The 19,844-nt window shown below is 36.0% G+C and overlaps 1 protein-coding gene across 3 annotated transcripts in view; it reads right to left on the reverse strand.

Moving 5' to 3' along the window:
- PXDN (peroxidasin) overlaps nucleotides 1-19,844 on the reverse strand; it is a 92,558-nt gene that overhangs the window by 52,728 nt on the left and 19,986 nt on the right. For 2 of the 3 annotated variants that reach the window (XM_032683229.1, XM_032683231.1), the window contains exons 2-4: nucleotides 13,731-13,802; nucleotides 10,877-10,948; nucleotides 4,328-4,399 (exon numbers count right to left, since the gene is read on the reverse strand). In XM_032683229.1, coding sequence (XP_032539120.1) covers nucleotides 4,328-4,399; nucleotides 10,877-10,948; nucleotides 13,731-13,802 — 216 coding nt within the window. The remainder of the gene's footprint in view (nucleotides 1-4,327; nucleotides 4,400-10,876; nucleotides 10,949-13,730; nucleotides 13,803-19,844) is intronic. The other variant, XM_032683230.1, reaches the window with a different exon arrangement.

Here is a 19,844-nt window from a genome sequence, read left to right on the forward strand (position 1 = left end):
AAGATAAAGATTTTATCAAATAAACATGGTATAGATTTTCTCTTTCTTATTATTAATCTTGGAGGATGAAAATTTACAATAAAATTCAGTCCCAGTGGTATTTTTCACAGCACTAAATTTAGAATTATATCTTCTGTAGATTTGTATTTTTTGTGGGGGAGTACTTTTATCATATATGCCAATTGTTCATTTCTAATAGTATCACCACATTTTAGGGGAAGTACTTACCAATCCATCAGCCAAGTAGGTTCTGAATTTAAATAGCATGTTTGCTATTTCGATTATTTGAAAGAGAATTAACAAACATGTATTTCCCACATTTATCAAAGAGCTTTCCCTGCCCAGGGAAAAGAAGTAGCAGCCTTAAACCACAAGGAAAGAGATTTAAATGTGTGGTATGGTAATGATACAAAATACTAGAACAGGATACTTAAGGAGATTATGAAATCCTCTCCTTGAAGACTTTTAAAATAAGGCTAGACAAATATCTGTTTCCAGTTTGTTGTCCCCAGCTGATCTTCTTTTAGAATAATAAGGATGTACTTCTCAAGGCCCCTCTCATAACTTTTGGGTTTGTTTGTTCATCAATTAATTCTCTCTCATTACTCCTTACCATAGGTGTTTTTAGCAGCAACTTTACAGAGGCTCCACTGTGTTAAATGTGCATAACTGCTGATATAGTTAAGCAAAAATCAGAAACTCTTTGTAGTATAAAACTTAAAAAAATAATTAGCAACTTTTCAAAGCTGAAAATTGAATTGAGGGAGAAAAAAATGATATAACAAGCTGCATCACTTACATATAAGTTAATGTTTTTGTCTGTTAATTTCCTCCCCAAACATGTTCACATGTACACAAACTAGAGCATAACTCTAGTAAGAGCTTATAAAGAGCAAAATTAGTATGTTAATATGAAAGTTAAAAGAAAATGAGTAACTAGTATTCCACTAAGATTAGGTAAACAGCTTTAAATAGTTCCATTAACTGTCCAGTTAAGGACTGCAGAGTACATTTTTTGTCCCTGATACATACGGTTCTTAAGCTGACCACAAAAAATACAACAGATATTTGGAAGAAAAGCACTGTACACATATATGGAAAGGGACTGCATTTAGAGCTAGATCTTGGGATCCAAATTTGTGACCTTGAAAGCCAGGTCTTTGTGACATTTCAGGTGGGATTCAGTAGTCAAACACAGGCATACAGAAGCACATAGCAGTTGTCTAAGCACCAGCACAAAGAGGGAGCTTTTGTTGTCTTTTGAGTGCTCTGTGCCTTCCGGTTGCTGCTCCAAAAAAATGTAAGTTTCCCACAGCTCTGTGATGCATTTGCCAGACCTAAACATATGTCTTGCAGATTTAACAGTGTCTAAACTGGTACTAAGTGGCTACTTTTCATCAGATGACTTTCTCCCTTATGCCCAGCTGTGACTGACAAGTTAGATGAGGAAATACGTACGGCTCAGTGTGTTTGAGTGCCTAATATTGCCAATTTTTTCAGAATTTACTCTAGCACAAATGAGTTTTAAGATCTGAATCAAGGAGCTTATTCCCTTGGCAGAAATTTCTGAAGGAAAACCTATTTTCACTACATCAGCAGCTAAGAATTCTGCCACAGAGGTTTAAGGAGGAATTTGCCAGCTGCAGTAAATACTGAGGATTTTTTGTCCCTTATACATGCAACAGGCCTCCTAAATCTAACTATATTTTGTTTCTGTCAAATAACAACAACAACAATCACCAGAAATGTGTTTGCTTTGCTGTTCATTCTACTTCACTGGAATAGAAGAAATTATTATGAAACAAGTCTTTCCCTGAAATCTGGACCACAGTATCTACTTCTGAGAACTCTGCTGAGCGCTGAGAAGAGCATTTGGCAGAGTCAACACAACCAGTAGCAAAAAACATACTTGATAACTTGAGGTCACAGAGGCCTCAAATGCAGAAGCATCAACTGAATAGTTGATACAGTCTGAAACTAAAGTTAGGACCCTTGGGAACTTGCTTGTCAAGAGTAACTCTAGTCTTGTCAACAGTTTTTCTCCAAAGGTAATGTGATAAAACAGACCCTATAGAGCCAGAACATATTTTTATGCTAAAGATGCATAAATGACAAATCTCTCATAAACTAAAAATCTCAATGAGTACTCTCCATTAAATTTATTTCCATGCCTGCCACTGGCTTTATGTGTTCCCATTTCTCTACCTGGCAAGCCTTCTGTTTAGGATCTGCCCAGGAGAAGGGCTCTAAAAAGCAGTGAGCTCTCTGACATACACCCAGTGGGGAAGTAACTGCCCCCCCTGCCCCAGCAGCTCACCAGACCAACTTAGGTGCTGCCATGACACAAGGGTAGGCACTGGGCAGTAGTTGTGCCAGGCTCCATTTCCACACTTCCCAGCTAGAGATGAGACTCAAACCCTTTTTAAAACTTAATTTCATACAGAATAATGTTGATGTCTCAAAAGTTTGAGCTTAAGCTGATACAGTGTGACATCACTGTAGGCAGAGAGGCTTAACTGCAATCTAGTGGAAAAGTACACTCAGAAGGTGTTAATATTTCAAAGTGATTTATGTTATTCAGTCATAACATAGATCAACAGGAAATAGAGCAAAAGAAAAAAAGGCAAATGCTGCCACTTGCAGCATATAAGGTTTGTGGCATGAGGAAAAATATTCTGGAAACATTAGTACTTCAATAAATGGGCCTCAGTATTTCAAATTCTATACAGAAATTAAGAATTGCTATTAGCATGCATGTAAGCCCTACCAGTTGCTGTCAATATGCTGCAGTAATCATTTCTGGAGTAAAACAAGGAGGAAAAGCAAGGCATTAAGGAAACAAATTATATATTTATATATGCTTTATAATTAAAACTTTTGTTTTATATAGAAGCTCTTCCTTCAAAAGGCATCTATTGACCTCTAAAATGAGCATGTATCATTTTGTACAGATTTATAGTAACAAGGAAACTGGTACATATAGAAAACTTGTAATATGCTGATACCTTTCAGGAGTTTAAAAATTTATATTCAGCCTCCCAAATTTATACATGACAAAACTCATTGGTCTACTCCTGTTATTTGGTACTCAAACTGTGAAACCACTACGTATTTATTTATAGTTCTTTGAATGTACAGCAATGCTTTCTGAGTACAGAGTCATAAAGGTCGGAAAAGACCTGTAAGATCATTAAGTCCACCCATCAACTTAGCATCACCACCATGTTCACCATTAAACCATGACCTCAAAGTCATTTCTTGAACACTTCCATGGATGGTGACTCTGCTACTTCCCCGGGCAGCCTGTTCCAATGCCTTACAACCCAATCCATTAAAAATTTCTTCCTAATCTCCAATCTAAACATCCCCTGGTGCAACTTGAGGCCACTTCCTCTTGTCCTGTCACTTGTTACCTGAGAGAAGAGACCAATTCCCAACTCGCTACAATCTCCTTTCAGGTAGTTAGTTATACAGAGCAATAAGGTCTCCACTGAGCCTCATTTTCTCCAAATTAAACAACCCCACTTCCCTCAGTTGTTCCTCATAGGATTTGTGCTCCAGAACCTTCACCAGCTTCATTGCCCTTCTCTGGAGTTGCTCCAGTGCCTCAACCTCCTTCTTGTAGTAGTTGTAAAATAAAATATAGTTGAACTTTGGGGAATCAATACAATCGGGTTCTGACATACTAAGGACTGCGTTTTTCATTATTTTTCAATAGAAATTATTCTTCAGTCATTATACTGGAAAAGAAGTATGATTTTAATCAGTCTTTCTAGAGGACATTAATGAAACATCTACATTACAAATTATGAACTTTCTTACTTTTTAAACATCTATATATTGCAAAGATTAACATATAAATAATAGTAAAGTTTTAATTTAAAAATCTATTCTCATTTTCAAATATAACGAAACTGGGTTAAACTTCAAGAGTCTAATTCAGCTTTAGTTATGTTCCATAAAACAAAGTAACTGCTGCAGTCAAAGAAATTGCAATATTACAAAACCTAGAGGAATGAAATAAGGTTCTCTAAGCAATACACATTAGTTTTCAACATTTTCCACAATAATGCTTCTCCTTTTTCAAAGCTATGTGTACGGACACCAGGAATGCAAATCACAAATAAAAGACAAACACAGAAATGAGGAATTTGACACAGAGATCACTTGTGTTTTTTACATGCAAATGATTATGGGGCTCTCTGCCCAACAACCCAGGGAGTGCAGACATGCAGAGCATGCGGGTAGGATGTACGGATCAAGGCGTGCACTTTTCCTCTGCAGGGGAACCATGGAGATGACAGCACAGAAGAGAAAAGGCACTTACAGTTGTTCTAGAGAGGCAAGTCCTTTAAATGCTTGCCTGTCAATTGACTGGATTTCATTCTTGTACAAATAGCTGAAACAAGAAACAATCAGTAATATTAGTACACAAACAAGAGCTACATGAAGGTGGAAAAGAAGAATTGACACGTGAAGACAGTTTTTCAACTGCATATTAGGAAAAAAAATACAAAACAAAAATTAAAATAATCCGTCCTTGAGATTTCATCCCAAATGTCTGCTAAGGAAAAAAAGTCTGGGGCCTTGAAGGCCCTGAGGCTTTAACCCAGATGGTCTTGGGCTCCCCAGTGCTTACGGTATTACTTACTGGTTTTTTGTCCCTTGTTTGCTTGATTCATTTGCCAAAAGTCAAAATAAATTCAACTCAGTGGGACAGAATAGCATTAGAAGTGCCTTTACCAGAACACACTGGGGAATGGCACTAGCCTCTTGTTTTCTTTAAAAATCTCAACTGAACACTGATACAAATATTCAAATTATGATGGAATATGTATTTTTACTGGACTTGGAGAACAAACAGTGAGAATTTCTCTAACTCTGCCTGTGTCACCTTTTGAATATTTACAAAAAAATACAAGTTATAATATTGGTATTGCATCCATAAAGCAGCCTTGTATATTTGTTTTATCACTGTGTAGAACATGGACACTAGGTCCCCATTGATACTCTATATATAAACAGAATAAATATATGCAGAGTACCAGAATGATCACATTGTCTTTTTTACAGAATTAAAATACATCAGGATGGATCAGTGTATATGCTTACATTCATCATGCTCTTAAGAGCAAAGATGGTTTAGTGAGGGGGTATTGGAGAAAAATCACACAATTTAGCTGATGACTGCAGTTTCTGCATGGAGGCAGCAAACGGAAATACTCGGGAAATACTCAGGGGGTTCAGTGTCAGTCACTCTTTTTGTGTTAGGATAGGAACAAGTTCGTGGTTAAAAACTTTTTCACAATTATTTGACAAATGATTTGAAATTCAGTTAATCGGGAATGGGTTTCTATGAAAAGGGGATGAAGAGACTTTGTACTACAAATAACTTTATTAGCAGGCATCTTTATTAGTAGTGGTTTGGGCTTTTCTATTATTACAGTTTTCTGTAACTTACTGGAAATATTGCAAACTTCTTGGATGCAACAGAAAAAATACCGGCTCTGCTGGAGTTGGTGGCAGTTTTTACATTGACGTGACAATGGGCAACATTTCACAATAGCCCCTAACTAGGAAAGAAGTTGTCTGTATTTGATACTCAACTAATAACAACTTTGGGTGACAATATGGAGTAACATCCTTTCCTTGAATCTAAATTAACATTTCCAGTGCACTGCTTGCTGAGAATCCAAAACGTTAATATACAGAGACTCATGTGTGCTTCATTAACACAGATACGCATCTGAATAAAAAGCAGAGTTCTTCCAAGAACAGACAACAAGCAAGTAAAAAATTCTGAGGTTTTCAAAATGATCAAAATTATGAACAAAATTAAACCAGACAAAAATTACTGTCATGTGAAATTACTGTAAAAACTTTAAAAATATTTTGAAAAGAGCAAGAATAGATGTATTACACATTTTGTATGTGGAACTGGTTTTTATTCTGTTTGAAAAAAAATATTTCATAACTATTCAAAGATTTGTTTTGACCCAGATTTACCAATTATTTGATGATCATGGTATTACAGTTTTGTCTCTCCTTTTCCTCTTTGGATGATATTAAATTCCTATCTTACTTTCCCACGAGAATTCTAAATGCACAATTTCTTCTCACTCCTTAGAAAATTTTGACTGAACATCTAAAGTGTTATTTATCTTTCTGAATACAATTCATTTAGCAGTGTGGAAATTCCTCTTATTCCTGAGTACTTAATTTCTGATCAGACCAAAGAACTAAAGTGGGCTTTAGACAGTTTTGAAAACCCACCTCAGTTAAATATCTCTTGTGGGCATTTCAGTAATTTTATTAAAGAAATCTGAATTAATGCAATTTTTAAAAAAGTTTTAGCAGAATCAATCATGTAACCATGATTTTATTTACTCTCTGCAGACAAAAGAAGTCAGAGATGGGTTAGAGGAATACTGGGATAATGACTTTGTAGTATTGCAGGCTTTTACCACCATACTGCAGGGAAGGGAGCAGTGTTTCATGTCCCCTTTTGGAGCTCTTACCAAGCCACTGAGGTGGGACTTTATTTGGGATTCAGCTTTAAACTACAGCTTTTACCTTTCTGGTCAGAAAACCCTCAGCTGCAGGACACTCAGCTGACCTCAGTACATCATGTCCTCCCTTCACAGAGAAAACCCAGCAACCCCAGGGCTACAACAACATAAGTCCTATGACAGACGTGTTAACCAGACTTCCATTTAATTGTGTAGCTATTTCTCTGAGGATAGTAACAGAAAGAAAAATATATAAATATTTGCCAAATGGAGAGAGAGATGACAGAATACAAAGCACAGATAAGTATCACTGACAAAAAAATATTTATGTCTCTCTACAAGGCTACTGTGCACATATTGTGTTAAACAAGTAACTTTGTAAACACTGTGCTAATCTTTAATATAAACATTCTCAAAATTTATCCCAGTTACATTATCAGAAAACAAATTTAGAGTATAATAGAGAAAAACCAATTTATCATTTCATTTACCTAAAAGCTCTCTTACAGAGCTGAATCATTAGAATTTTACAAAGGATGAATAAACAGTGGATTAAGATAACGAAGGGATATATTCTATTAGGACATTAAATTATTTTCTGGCAATTACTAACAATTATTTTCAGAAGTGTTAAAAAAAAAAAAGGAAGAGCTTTTTTTCCAGCAATGCAAGCAAGGCTGACAGAGATCAGAGGTACTGGTCACATACTTAGGAAATTAACAGATAGGTAACCAGTTATCAGAAAATTAGGGAAAAAAGTAGCTGTAATTAAAATGTTTGCTAGATCCCTTATGAAGGTTCGGTTGGGTTTTTTTAACGGACCACATTAAAAATCATGTGATTCAAGGAAAGTAAGATCCAGATACATTTGTTGGGAACTGAAGGGGAAAAAAAGAGGAAAAGTAACAGCAGTATCAGGTATTATAGAGTTAAATCTGACAAGTAAATAAACACAGCAAGGGGATATTTATATAGAAACATGAAGGAGGCAGTGAAATTAGCAACACGAATTGCAAAAAAAAGAGATCTGGAACCACTGCAGGTGTTCAAAGGAAAAAGTGACATGACCATGACAGCCACACTGGCAGAAGGCGCAGAAGGAAATGTGACCTAATCTCACTTTGGAAGGGTGAGCTCAGCAACTCAGCACTTTGGCAAACCTGTAACATATCTTCTACCACTATTACTTCATTCACCAGACACAAAACAGAACTTGTATGCTCCCTTTTAGTATTTCCAGAACTGATACATTTCATACAGTCTTTATTACCATTTACCATATGCATGTGGCAATACTTTCATGTCTGATTCCTCATCTCTCTATTTCATACTAAGTGAACAGGTGTCAATGTTGTTGATAAAGTTAATGTCAGCCTCCATTTCTAGCACTTTCTTCACACTATCTTCTAGTTCACTCCTCTGTAAATACCAAGTACTTTCTCTATCTGTAAAGTTTTCTTTAATAGCTAACCTATATTATATATTTTTCCTATCTTCTCCCAAAATTCTTTCTTTTTTAACTTAACTTCATTTTTTCCACTTCTAATTCCAAATCTTCTAGTATTCTACACACTAAAATGGTAGTATGTGTCTACCTTCAATTCCCAATCATCATCTCTCTTGAAGAATAAATTGTTGACTAGGATAAACTATGGTCAGGAAGGACTATCCTACCAAGTTTCCACAAAACTACCTGCATCTCTATTTTTAAGGTTGAGAAGGCTTATTAAAGAACCATATCACCAAGACTAAGGTATATGTAATAAAGACAGATGGACAGAAAGGCAGAAAAAAAATACCCTCTTGGTTTCACAGGAAAACAATAATTACATTTCTTTTTTCCAGCTTTTAATATATGAATCCAATATTACCGCAAACAGCACGGAAAAATCACACAAAACTGCTTTTATAACTATCAAAATTTCAATTCCATAAAGAACAAGATAACAAAAAGTCCTAAAAAGTAAGGGTCAAAAATTGTATGTGCACAATTTTCTTTTTATAAAGACCAACTTCTACAGTGATAAATTTTTTTAATGCATAGAAAATGAAGAAAATATCATTACTCTTTGTCAAAATGTGCCCTTCAGACAGGTAATTCTGAAAACATATATTGCTCATAAAACTCTAAGCTCAATTTCAGAAAGAAACAGTACAAAGAAGCATTCAAAAATTCTAGGGCCTTCAAAATAATTTTGTCTGAAAGCAAATACACTGATGTTCATCAGACATAAAGGAATGGGTCTTTACATCTATCTCTCAGAAACTGGCTATTTAAAAAAAATAAATATGCTGCATTCTATTTTATACTTACATAATTTATGTATAACTCTCCAGTTGCCAATATTTTACACATCATTATATATTCATGTGTACTAATTGTTATAGATTTTATATTTATATATACTCACATTTTGCTAAGTCAGAGACACTGAGAAATTATAGGTTTTATAAAATTAGTCAGTGAATTATAAATTTTCAGAACCATATGCAATCCAGTACTTGAATTCTCATAAGAACACAAGTAACATCAGGGACCAATGATCTCATTTTATGAAACATGACAATACAAGTTAGGTTTGCAAATATCCATAGGATCAGATCATACTAAACCTCAATTATTCCAGATGATTTGACTTTATAATAATATATTCTGAGCAGTATTTCTAACTTTTGAACAATCCTATCAGGAAAAAATGTTCTGCTTTGTTCCCTTCATTTCACAGAATATAGTTAGCATGTACTTACTCAGCTAAAACTTTCACTGTTGAACAGTATCAATTTGCTACATTTAAGCCTTCTGTATTGTTGACCTGACCAGTACCAGCAACTTGATAACTTTAAGGTTGTACAATTTAAACATTCATATCACAGCCACTGAAATAGGCAAAAACATCTTAAAGTTTATATTTGCAAAACGAGGGATGGCTTGAAAGAGCTTTCTGTAGTTGAATAAACTATCACATTGAACTTTATGTTCAAATTTTCCAGGGAACGACAGGAAAACAAAAAGATCTTCCTCTTAACAATATAGATACCGATAACCATTGCTAATGTATATGAACACAGATCAGAGCTCAGTTATCTCTTTTCACTCTTTCATTGAACTGCACACACTGCATAATTGAGTTTTATTTCAGGTTCACTACAGCTAGGCAAAGGCAAGCATGTAAAAACAAAGAACTAACAAGAACCAAGAAGAATCTTTGTACAGTTGCTGACTATGAAAAGAAGCTTAGCCATCCTCAATTAGTAAACCTTAGGTACTACACTATCAGATCCACCATTCAAACATATCGTGTAACAAATACAACCATCACAGACTTTAATCATTCATTGACGACAGTCTGTTCAATATTCTTTTCCTTCCTACTCTATATAGATTAAACAATGTTATTACTGAAAGACAATAGACATAAAAATGAGTCCAGGAAATGTAATCAAACATAGCTTGGAAAAACAGGTAATGCGTCTACACAAATTTATGCAATTTTCTCCCTTCTCCTGCCTCCTTAGAGCTATTCAGGCTGCATTCTTGAAAACTATATGGAAAATTAAGCTTCTGAATTGCTTCCAAACAATATAATCCCCATGTGACCATTTTTTTCTGTACATCATTGAAGTAATGATCAATCAATACTCCAAGACAATAGAGTGAAACTTTTCTTAATTACAGTACATAAGGTGGACTCCAGAGCTGAGGATCCATGACAACTCACTATGCAGCCTTAGTCTATTATACAAATAAAAATAACAATTTTGATGCCTTTTGTTTATTCAGATAATTCATACACTTGGTTATGCTTGTTAAAAATGGGAGAAGTTATTCTTAAAATATACAGGTTGATGGAAGACATAGAACTTACAGTAAATCATATAGGTACTCTTGTATTTTGGGTTTGACTGAATTTTTCACTTATGAATTTTTACTGCATTCAGTGACCAATTTAAGACTAGTCAGATTACATAAGCTTCTGCAGATACAAGTCTTGGACTAGCTGCTTTTAAGCCACTTTTCTAAACACAAACTTAAAAAGTACCTGAGTAAAGACTTCAGTGAACCTTTAACAAAGTGGTTTCCTAAACATTTCAACATACTCCTTTTTCAATTATCTTTTAAGTTGCATATAGTAAACAGCAATTATTAAGTCCTTTAAAATGTGTTGCCTACAGATATCAGTCTTTTACCAGCAACTACTTAGAGAAACACATTTGCTCCCACCCCATAAATTAATTTCACAGATTTTCAGTGTTGTTTATCTCCGGATTTAGTGAGTCAGCAAAAAATTACAAATCAGATTAAAAAACTTTCCCATGAAGAAGCTCAGTTACACACTGATGCAGAAAGTGACATTCATTTAACTTACAGATATTTCAGATTTTCAAGGTCTTCAAATGCCCCACTAGGTATTCTTTTGATTTGATTGTTGTTTAGAAGCCTACAAAAAGAAATAAAGAGCCATTTATTTTAACATACAGAAACACTAGGGGGAAAAAATGTGTAAAAGCAGGTGCAACGTAGTATTAAATGGAAAATGCTTTTCCTCCTAACAGCAACTATTAGAGGAAAAAGAGTTATGTGCTTAGACCTGCTCAGCCACTATCTTGCAGGTGAAAACTGAAAAAATTAAACTTTAAAAAATGTAAAAAAAACCAAAAAACCAAATCAAAACAAACACACCAAAAAACCAAAACAACAAAACAACACACCAACATAAAAATATCAAAACCAAAAAAACCACAACAAACAAGAAAAAAATACAACAAACAAAACTAACAAAACAAACCAAACACAACTGAAATAATGTGGCTTTCTGCAGGTATCTGAGATGTAGATGAAGAGTGAAAAAATCCTGGTCTGAAGTCTCTACATCAGTTTGAAATCGATAAAAATGATATTGACAAAGATTTGCCATTAGCAGGTGCATTAAAGTGACTTTTTCTAGATGCTTCTTAGCAATATCTTGTTTACTAGGCACTTTACGTCTTATAGGAACACAACTGTCTGTATGCACAGATTTGCACTCATCCCCCATGCAGTGATTTTATGAAGAGAATTCAAACTTAACATATTCTCTCTTCATTTGGGACGTGTGGATCTCAGATCAGTGATTTGGATAGTTAAAACTTGAGGCTGAATATCTGGAAGAAATTGTAATTAAAAACTGGGGATCAACTGCAAAGAGAGATATGATCAAAGGAGACTGGAAGCAGAGATAGCTAGCAAAAACATCCTGGCAGCATAGATTTGGGAGAGTCCTATAATTTCTTCTGGTATGAATATATAGTACAAGATGTCTAAATACATTTGTTGTTATGTGCCTGCAGATAAAATAGTGATCCAAAGCTCACTGATATCACTACTGCATTTCACTTCACACGCTACTTGTGTTCTGGGAAACAGTTACATTTGCAATGTTATGTATATTTAAAAGTAAAAATAACTGTCAATCTTAACTCCTCCTGTCTGCTAATATATTAAAGAGGAGAAACATGCATTTGTTTCAAAAGTGACATTTCAAGGAATGATAAAGGAGATACAAAGTTAAAACTATAATACACATACTATTTGTATTATTGATTGTAAAAGGTCTTTTAGAAAACATAGATTTTTCTTCACAATCATATGTGACAACAAAGATCTCCATAAAAGGCAACTCAGCAGGGACAAAATCTTCCAAGTCCTGCCAGTCCTGGTAAGCACATTAGAAAAGGAAGGTTCAAAACAAAGGTTTGTTGAATAATTTGTAACTGCAATACATTTGCATATCCGAGCCTTTGAACAGGTTTCTTGTAACTCCATGACTATGTCATATACCACCAAAGCAAATTAGCACTATGTGGAAAAAAATTATAAATTAAAGGTCTGCATTTTCCTTAAATTAAATTCAATTAAAGTATGTTAATGAAATATACTTAATATGTTTTATATGCAAATAATTTCCTTTTTAATTTTGATAGACATACATCTGGTTTTGCTTTTGAACATTTTGGTCTGTATTGGGTTTGTGTGGCCAGGTTTTGTAGCAGGGGGGCTACAAAGGTGCCTTCTGTGAGAAGCTGCCAGAAACTTCCCCCATGTCCAGCAGAGCCAATGCCAGCCAGCTTCAGGATAGATCTGCCACTGGCCAAGGCCAAGCCAATCAGGAATGACAGTAATACCTCTGTGATAACATATTTAAGGAGAAAAAAGTTGTTGGGCAGATGAAAATTGCAGCCAGGGAAGAGAGGAGTGAGAACATGTGAACAACTTTGCAGACTCCAAGGTCAGTGGAGAAGGAAGGGGGGGGTGTGGGAAGATGCTCCAGGCGCTGGAGCTGAGACCCCTACAGCCCGTGGTGCAGACCATGGTGGAGCAGCTGTGCCCTTGCAGCCCATGGAGGACCATCGGGGTGCAGGGATCCACCTACAGTCCATGGAGGAGACCTATGCCAGAGCAGGTGGATGCCTGAAGGAGGCTGTGACCCCATGGGAGTCCCATGCTGGAGCAGGGTCCTGGCAGGGACCTGCTGACCTGTGAAGAGCAGAGCCCATACTGGAGCAGGTTTTCCTGGGTAGGACTTGTGGCCTTGCGGGGGACCCACACAGAAGCAGCCTGTGCCCATGTGGCAGCAGTTTTGTGAAGAACTATTGCCCATGGGATGGACCCAAACTGGAGAAGTCCGTAAAGGACTGTCACTGGTGGGAGATGCAGGGAGCAGGCGAAGGACTACTCTCCCTGAGCAGTGGCAGAAACAACCTGTGATGAACTGACCATAACCCCCATTACCTGTCTCCCTGTGCCACTGGGGGCGAGAAGGCAGAACTTGGGAAGGAGGGGGGCATGGAGGGATGGTGCTTTTTAAGATTTATTTTCATTCTCATTCTCCTGCTCTGATTCTGTCAGTAATAAATTTAATTAATATCATCATTTTGACTCTGTTTTTGTCTGTCAGTAATGAGTGAGTGACCTCTCCTAGTCCTTAGCTTATGAACTCTTCATTATATTCTCTCTCCTCTGTCCAGTTGCAAAGGGGAGGGATAGAGCCGTTTTGGTGGGTACCTTGCGTGCAGCCAGGGTCAACCCACCACATGGTCCTAAGCCCCACTTCTCTCACCTGTGTAAATACTAGAGTTCAAATTTATGAGGCTACTTACCTGGGATAAGTGAGCAAATATGACACATTAACAAATTAATCATATTAAAACAGGAAACGGTCTTAAGGTTGAAAAAGAACTTACAGTGTGTTCAGGTTTTTAAGTCGTCTAAACTCTCCAGGCTGGATTTCTTTAATCCTATTAAATCTTAGGTCTCTGCAGAATAAAAAAAGAAGAATCGTGTTATTAAAAAACTATGTATTCTTTCATAGGAAAAACTGAACTAAGCACCAGTCTTTTGTGATGACTATGACCAGCCTCTGTCCATAAACCATAGCTTTTGATCAAAGCAACACAAATCCAAATGCTGTTTGACAGTTTAAGCAGAGGACTGACCAAGTCCAGCCTCAGCAGTCAATGCTGAAAGCTGTATCTAAGTTAAACCTGTGGTCATGAGTATGTTCAGTTCCACAGTGAAGCAACTTGTAATGGACTGTTGAGTTCTAGTTCACTAAATTGAATTGTCTCCCTATTTTAACAGCTACTTGTAAATAACACAGTAAATAAAAATGCCTATAAATAAATAGATATAGAGAAATTTGGATCAGAATAAAACTTGGCAAAAAAAAAAAAGACAGCTTTCAAGACTTTTAAGCTACTCAATTCTTTCAAGACTTTTAAGCTACTCAATTCTTCAGTTTTGAGTAAGGAGGCTTAAGAGCCTTGTCATGCTTTTAAAACCTATAAATCCAGCTGCAAGAAGTTAGTTATTTCCTTATTTATTTTTATTTTCTATTAGTTTTTTAAATGTTTTTCCATCTTCAGTTTCCCATTAGATCTATAGCTTAATGACAACTTCTCCAAGAAGAAGGAAACCAATTTCTCAAGTGAAGTGCTGCAGAGCAAGCAGGGACAGGGAGTGAGGTGGCAGCAGTGCAGAGATGTGGGAAAACACCACAGCTGTGCCAGTCTCACACCTCTCTTCTGCTGAGAGTAGGCAGCAGTGCTTTCCACCTCTGCCCACCTCCTGTTCTTCCATGACTCCAAGCCTGGCTGTTGTATTCCCAGCAGCTCAGAAATTGATTTAACCAACTTGTCGGGACCAGCAACAAACCTATGCAAAAAAAAGTCCAGAAAGCAATTTTCTGCCTGATAAGCAAAATGAACAAGCTTCTTGGGAGAGCACCCAGGTGAGAGAGGGACTACAGGACCAGGGAAAAGGAAACAGGTCAACAGGTCTGTCCTCTTCCCCAGCAGCAGACCAAGGACACCAGGACCCTTGCCCTTCTCATACAAAGTTGTTAAAACTAAGTAACACATCCTGTTTGAAACTCTACTCATTTATTTTCATTCTACGCAAAGGTATTAAAAAAAGGAGCTGTAATAAAACACAGCACACAAATTTTCCCTAGATCACAATACATTTTGTATCTGTAAGTAAAATTAATTATAAAGATTAATTATTTGTTTTATTTAAAGCTAGTACTACAATAACATTAAAATTCAATTAAAAAACTCCAACGTTAACCCTACTATAACATATAAATACAATTTTGGTACATTCTTTCAAAGAGGAGTTTCTTCTTCAAAGGAATTAAGATTTCTAAGTGTTCACTCAAAGTATTTTCATTAATATTCAGCATAAACCCCCCTCAAGAGTGAGGCAGCTCAAAAATAAAGAATGTGCAATATCTTTTGTTCTCTAAATTAATATAATTATACTTCATGATGTATTTCTTGTACACAGAAGATAAAAGTTAAGTCATAACCACTATAGATTTCTTAAGAAGAAGTTCTGTCAAACTCTCATAATTTCCTTATATAACAAGATAATAAGACAAGTGGAAAAAGAAAATAGAGTTTACATTGCATATATTAGTTTAAAGGATTTAATACTGGCCATTCACATAAACTAACCAAAGAAATACAGTTTAAAGGAAATCTCTGTAAACCAAGTGTTCAACTTATAGGGAAATAGATAGGCAAAGACTATTTATTGAAGTGAAAGGTTGCATCAAGTAGAATTGGGTAGAAATCTGCCATGAAGTAATAAATATTTTAAGACAAGGTTTGTAGAAGAAAAAGTAAGCTTATGAATTTGGAATGGCTGCAAATATTCCCATTGTTTGAGATTAGAAACAAACCTGAATTTATAAATCCTTGAGAAGTGGGAATAACTAACTGTACAGCAATAAGACAGGGAAGAATACAAAGCCACCTGTTCTTGCAAAGCCAATTAAGGGTTCAGTAGAAGACAGAAAAAAAATAATAATTAAAAAAAATAATCTCAGTCGCCTCTTCAAAACCATTACAGGAAAAAAAACCCTCCAAATATTCCATACTAAACAGGAGCACCATTTCTCACGCTTGCAATGGCATCCTTCCATGGTACAGACACTATATCCAGCTCATAATAACAGAATGCACTTCAGGGAACAGAAGAGTTCAGAGCAAAAGCCCAACAGCAACGGGAAATATCCCCTTGGAGAATGAATGGCAGGGATAAGGACTGCATTACACCGAAAAATGAGTACAGGCAGCTCAAGCAGGCCATTATGTGCAGATCTTCAAAGGCATTTTGTGTTGCTGAAATAATGTGTGGTCAATCAGCATAATGAGGTTTCTTGACCCTTTTTTTCTGACTACTTCCTGCCCAACCGTACTGCCACATGACTTGCACTCACAAAAACATGTTCCCTGCCCACTCATTTCTCTTTCACCTTTTTCACTTTGTTCCCCATCTTGCTCTCACAAAGCGTATCCTCGCTGTATGCTGTGCTTTGGGGCTCAGTGAGCCTGACTCCTGCTGACCAGTCAGAGAGCATCAAGAGGTTAAAACAGCAGACTGAGGAAGTCTTCCCCTGTTGCTAACTGTCATTTTTTCCCCTTCTTAACCTCTAAATAGTAAATGAAACAACCAATTAATGAAATGCAAACACCTATGATGATGGCATGGGGTTTTAGGGTATGTAACAACTTTTTCAGAACAATCCAAAGCTTAATGCCATGCATTTGGTTTCTCAAAAATCTAGTACACCTAACTCTTAATTCAGATTGTCTCCTTTATTATATGTATCAAAGTGAAAATATTTACTCCTTAGAATTATAGCTGGACAACATAATTCAAGTTGAAAAATACACTTCAGCCATACAGACTTCCATAGAAGCTAAGCCCATCTCTTTGAAGTATTACATCTTTCCTGAATAATATGAACATAACATGTCCATGATAACTGGTAAACTGAACACCCTCAGGATTATTTTCCTGGTTCCACGTCATCTGCTCTGTGCTAATCCGTGGAGCACGACCAGGAAATGTTCGGCAGAGCGGGAGGCTGTGTGGGCCAAGAACGTGCCAGGGAGCATGCAGTCAATTTAGCAACTGGATGCCCCTGAGATTCACATTCCAGCACCTAGGAATGGCTGGAGTCCCACAGCACTGCAAACAGCCGTGGGTCAGGACACGTGCCAAGCAGCACCCGGTGTGCGCACACGGCTGCTTTGCAGGCTTCCTATGCACCATTATGGGAACAAGGTTGTATGAAAATCTGTAAGATTCAGATGTACGGCATATAAATAAATACAGTATTTGTATATTTGCTTTTCTGTCACAAAGCAAATGACAACTGTGCTGCGGACACTTTTTGTCTGGATGAAAATTAATTCCTAATAAATTCTTTATTTGGGCTAGTTGCATCCATTTGTTTCCCCTCCTTAGAATACCCATTCTTAACTATTTCCAATTTAGCATTGCAAATTGACTTCTAACAATAATTTTATCTAATTAAACACAGTGAAAACGTCTAAATATATAAATATTAAAAAACTTCATGCAGCTATGACTGTCCCATAAGATCCAATGCTCCCATGGCAGCTCCTGGCACTCCAGGATACTCTGTTTAAAGCTTGCACTGACAGTGTGCAGTAATGAAAGATGTAGGCTCTCTGTTAACACATCCTGATGGCGCAAGGCAATATTAGAGCATATGAATTCATCTCAAGTTTACAAAATAATACTTTATAAAAACTAAAGGCCATCATAAATATTTGGAATATGACAATCACACAGGGTAAACACAAAACAATATAACTTTCAAATACATTTACTTAAACATCAAGTAACTTACAAGAAAAGTCAATTAAAGAAGTTTCATATCTCTCTGAAATACAGGAATCCCTTTGAGAGAAGAGATTGTTTTTCCTCAGATCAAACCATGCACTGAAACTAACTTTTTTATATAGAATGCCTTAAGCAAAGTTTTCCTTTATTCTTTTGTTTTCTAATTATTGCAAAACAACATACAAGGTGGAAAGATAAGGTTTTTAATTTCATTACTTTTATAAAAGATTAGACTTCATGTACTTTAATAATCTTAATTCAGATTCCTTTATGAATATGTTTGACTTTTTAAAGATTCTGTTGTTTCATCAAACTCAGAAAAATCATAAACTGATCTAAATCAAATGGATTTAAAGTGGGGCTACCAAGACAATGTCATACACCCTTGTCATGCACTCAAAATATGGATGCCTTTGTATCATATTGTGGATACTCAACACCAAAACTGGTCACACCCAATCATCACTCCAGTGATGATGACCTATTTGATGCCAAGCACTCCTTAGTCAGCTGCTACTAGAAAAGGTGTTGTCCTAAGCCAGGCAAATGGGGAAATTCCTTATGAAGAACTGCTGGAGCAGCAGCAGGAAAGACACCAGGCCTTCTCTGCTTGCTCCACCCCAGGCATGTCCTTCTCATCTCTGCCTGCAGCCTGGGCACCCTGTCACTTGGAGGATGTCCCTGAGATCCCTCCATTGCTAGAGAGAGTAAATAAAAAAAGGCTTTCATTTTTTCAATTTTAGTCTGTGTCAGAGAAAAAAATCATCATGGCATAAACCCATTATATTAAGATCTTTAACAGAAAAAAGTAAAACCAAAATACAACATGTTAAGCTATTGCTTGTTCCACAGTCATGTCTCTCTCTATATAGACATATAATTAGCCAATTGTAACACAGATAAAGAAACACTTTCAAAACATTTATTTTGGGAGATAGTGTACATATGCAAAGCATATTGCCAGGGCATTCACAAAAAACTCTCTCTGCATGTCACACTCACATCCGACAGAAACACTGTAATTATGGAGATTTCAAATTTAGTACCACAATTAAATTATTCTCACCATTTTTAAAGGCTATTTAAGTTTTTTATTATACACAGTCTTCTACAAATTATTCTAGTGCACTTAAATCCAATTGCAAAAGCTTTCAGAACATAAAATAAAATATTTCATAAGAGCAAAGACAGCCAAAAACATTCAGAATTTGGGTTGTCCTTTTCCATCTTCCTGCCTACAGGATGGAAATGAAATCAAAAATATAACTCATTTTATGTAAGGCTCATTTGTTAGGGTGTAACAAGATCTACAAAATGTAATATGAGGAAAGAGTTTCCAACTTTAGCAGCTAGAATCATCAACATACCTCCAAATCTCAGACTAAAGTAAGGGAGATAACTTTATTTGCTTTGCACACTTTTTTTCTATTATTGAGAGGAGAACTCTATTTGCAAAAGGAAAATTTTAGGCACAATGTGTAATTTCATCTTCTGTTTATGGCCCTCCTGATATTGATAAAGATCAATGCAAAACCAGACTATTGATCCTATTTCCTTCTCACATTAAAGAATAATTTTTTCATAATACATTTATTTGTTACTCTTTTCACTCTTGAGGCTAAGGAGGACACACAGCTAATCTAACCAAGCATTCATACTTGTACTAGCCCCAAACAATTCTGTGACATAAAATTATCTTACTTAATACTCTTTGGGTAGATCTACTATTTCACATCACTTGTACTTCCCAACTTCAGAAGATCCCTTTAATCATTATTTAATCTCCCAGTCTCTGTTTTTTTTACTTTGCTTAATAATGTTAGATGCAAACAAGAAAACAGCCTAAACCCTAAGTTACACTTACGCTTGCTATATTTGCTCTGGGGACTATTTACCAGCATATTGCTCTCAGGTATCCTAAATTAAAAATCATATTCATGTGCTTATGCTAAGAAACACTACATGGAGAGTAAGTGAAACAAAAATAATTTTAAAAAAGCCCTAGGTGTTCCAAGGGTCTCCAGAAACAGTACCTTTCAATACAGAATAAAGCCAAGGCATCAGACTTACCATTGGCAAACTAGCACAATGCATTTTAACTCAAGTTTTGAAGATCTACTTTTGTATTAGCCCATCAT

This window comes from Chiroxiphia lanceolata, chromosome 3 (genome assembly GCF_009829145.1).
Source record: "Chiroxiphia lanceolata isolate bChiLan1 chromosome 3, bChiLan1.pri, whole genome shotgun sequence".
NCBI classification, from domain to species: domain Eukaryota; kingdom Metazoa; phylum Chordata; class Aves; order Passeriformes; family Pipridae; genus Chiroxiphia; species Chiroxiphia lanceolata.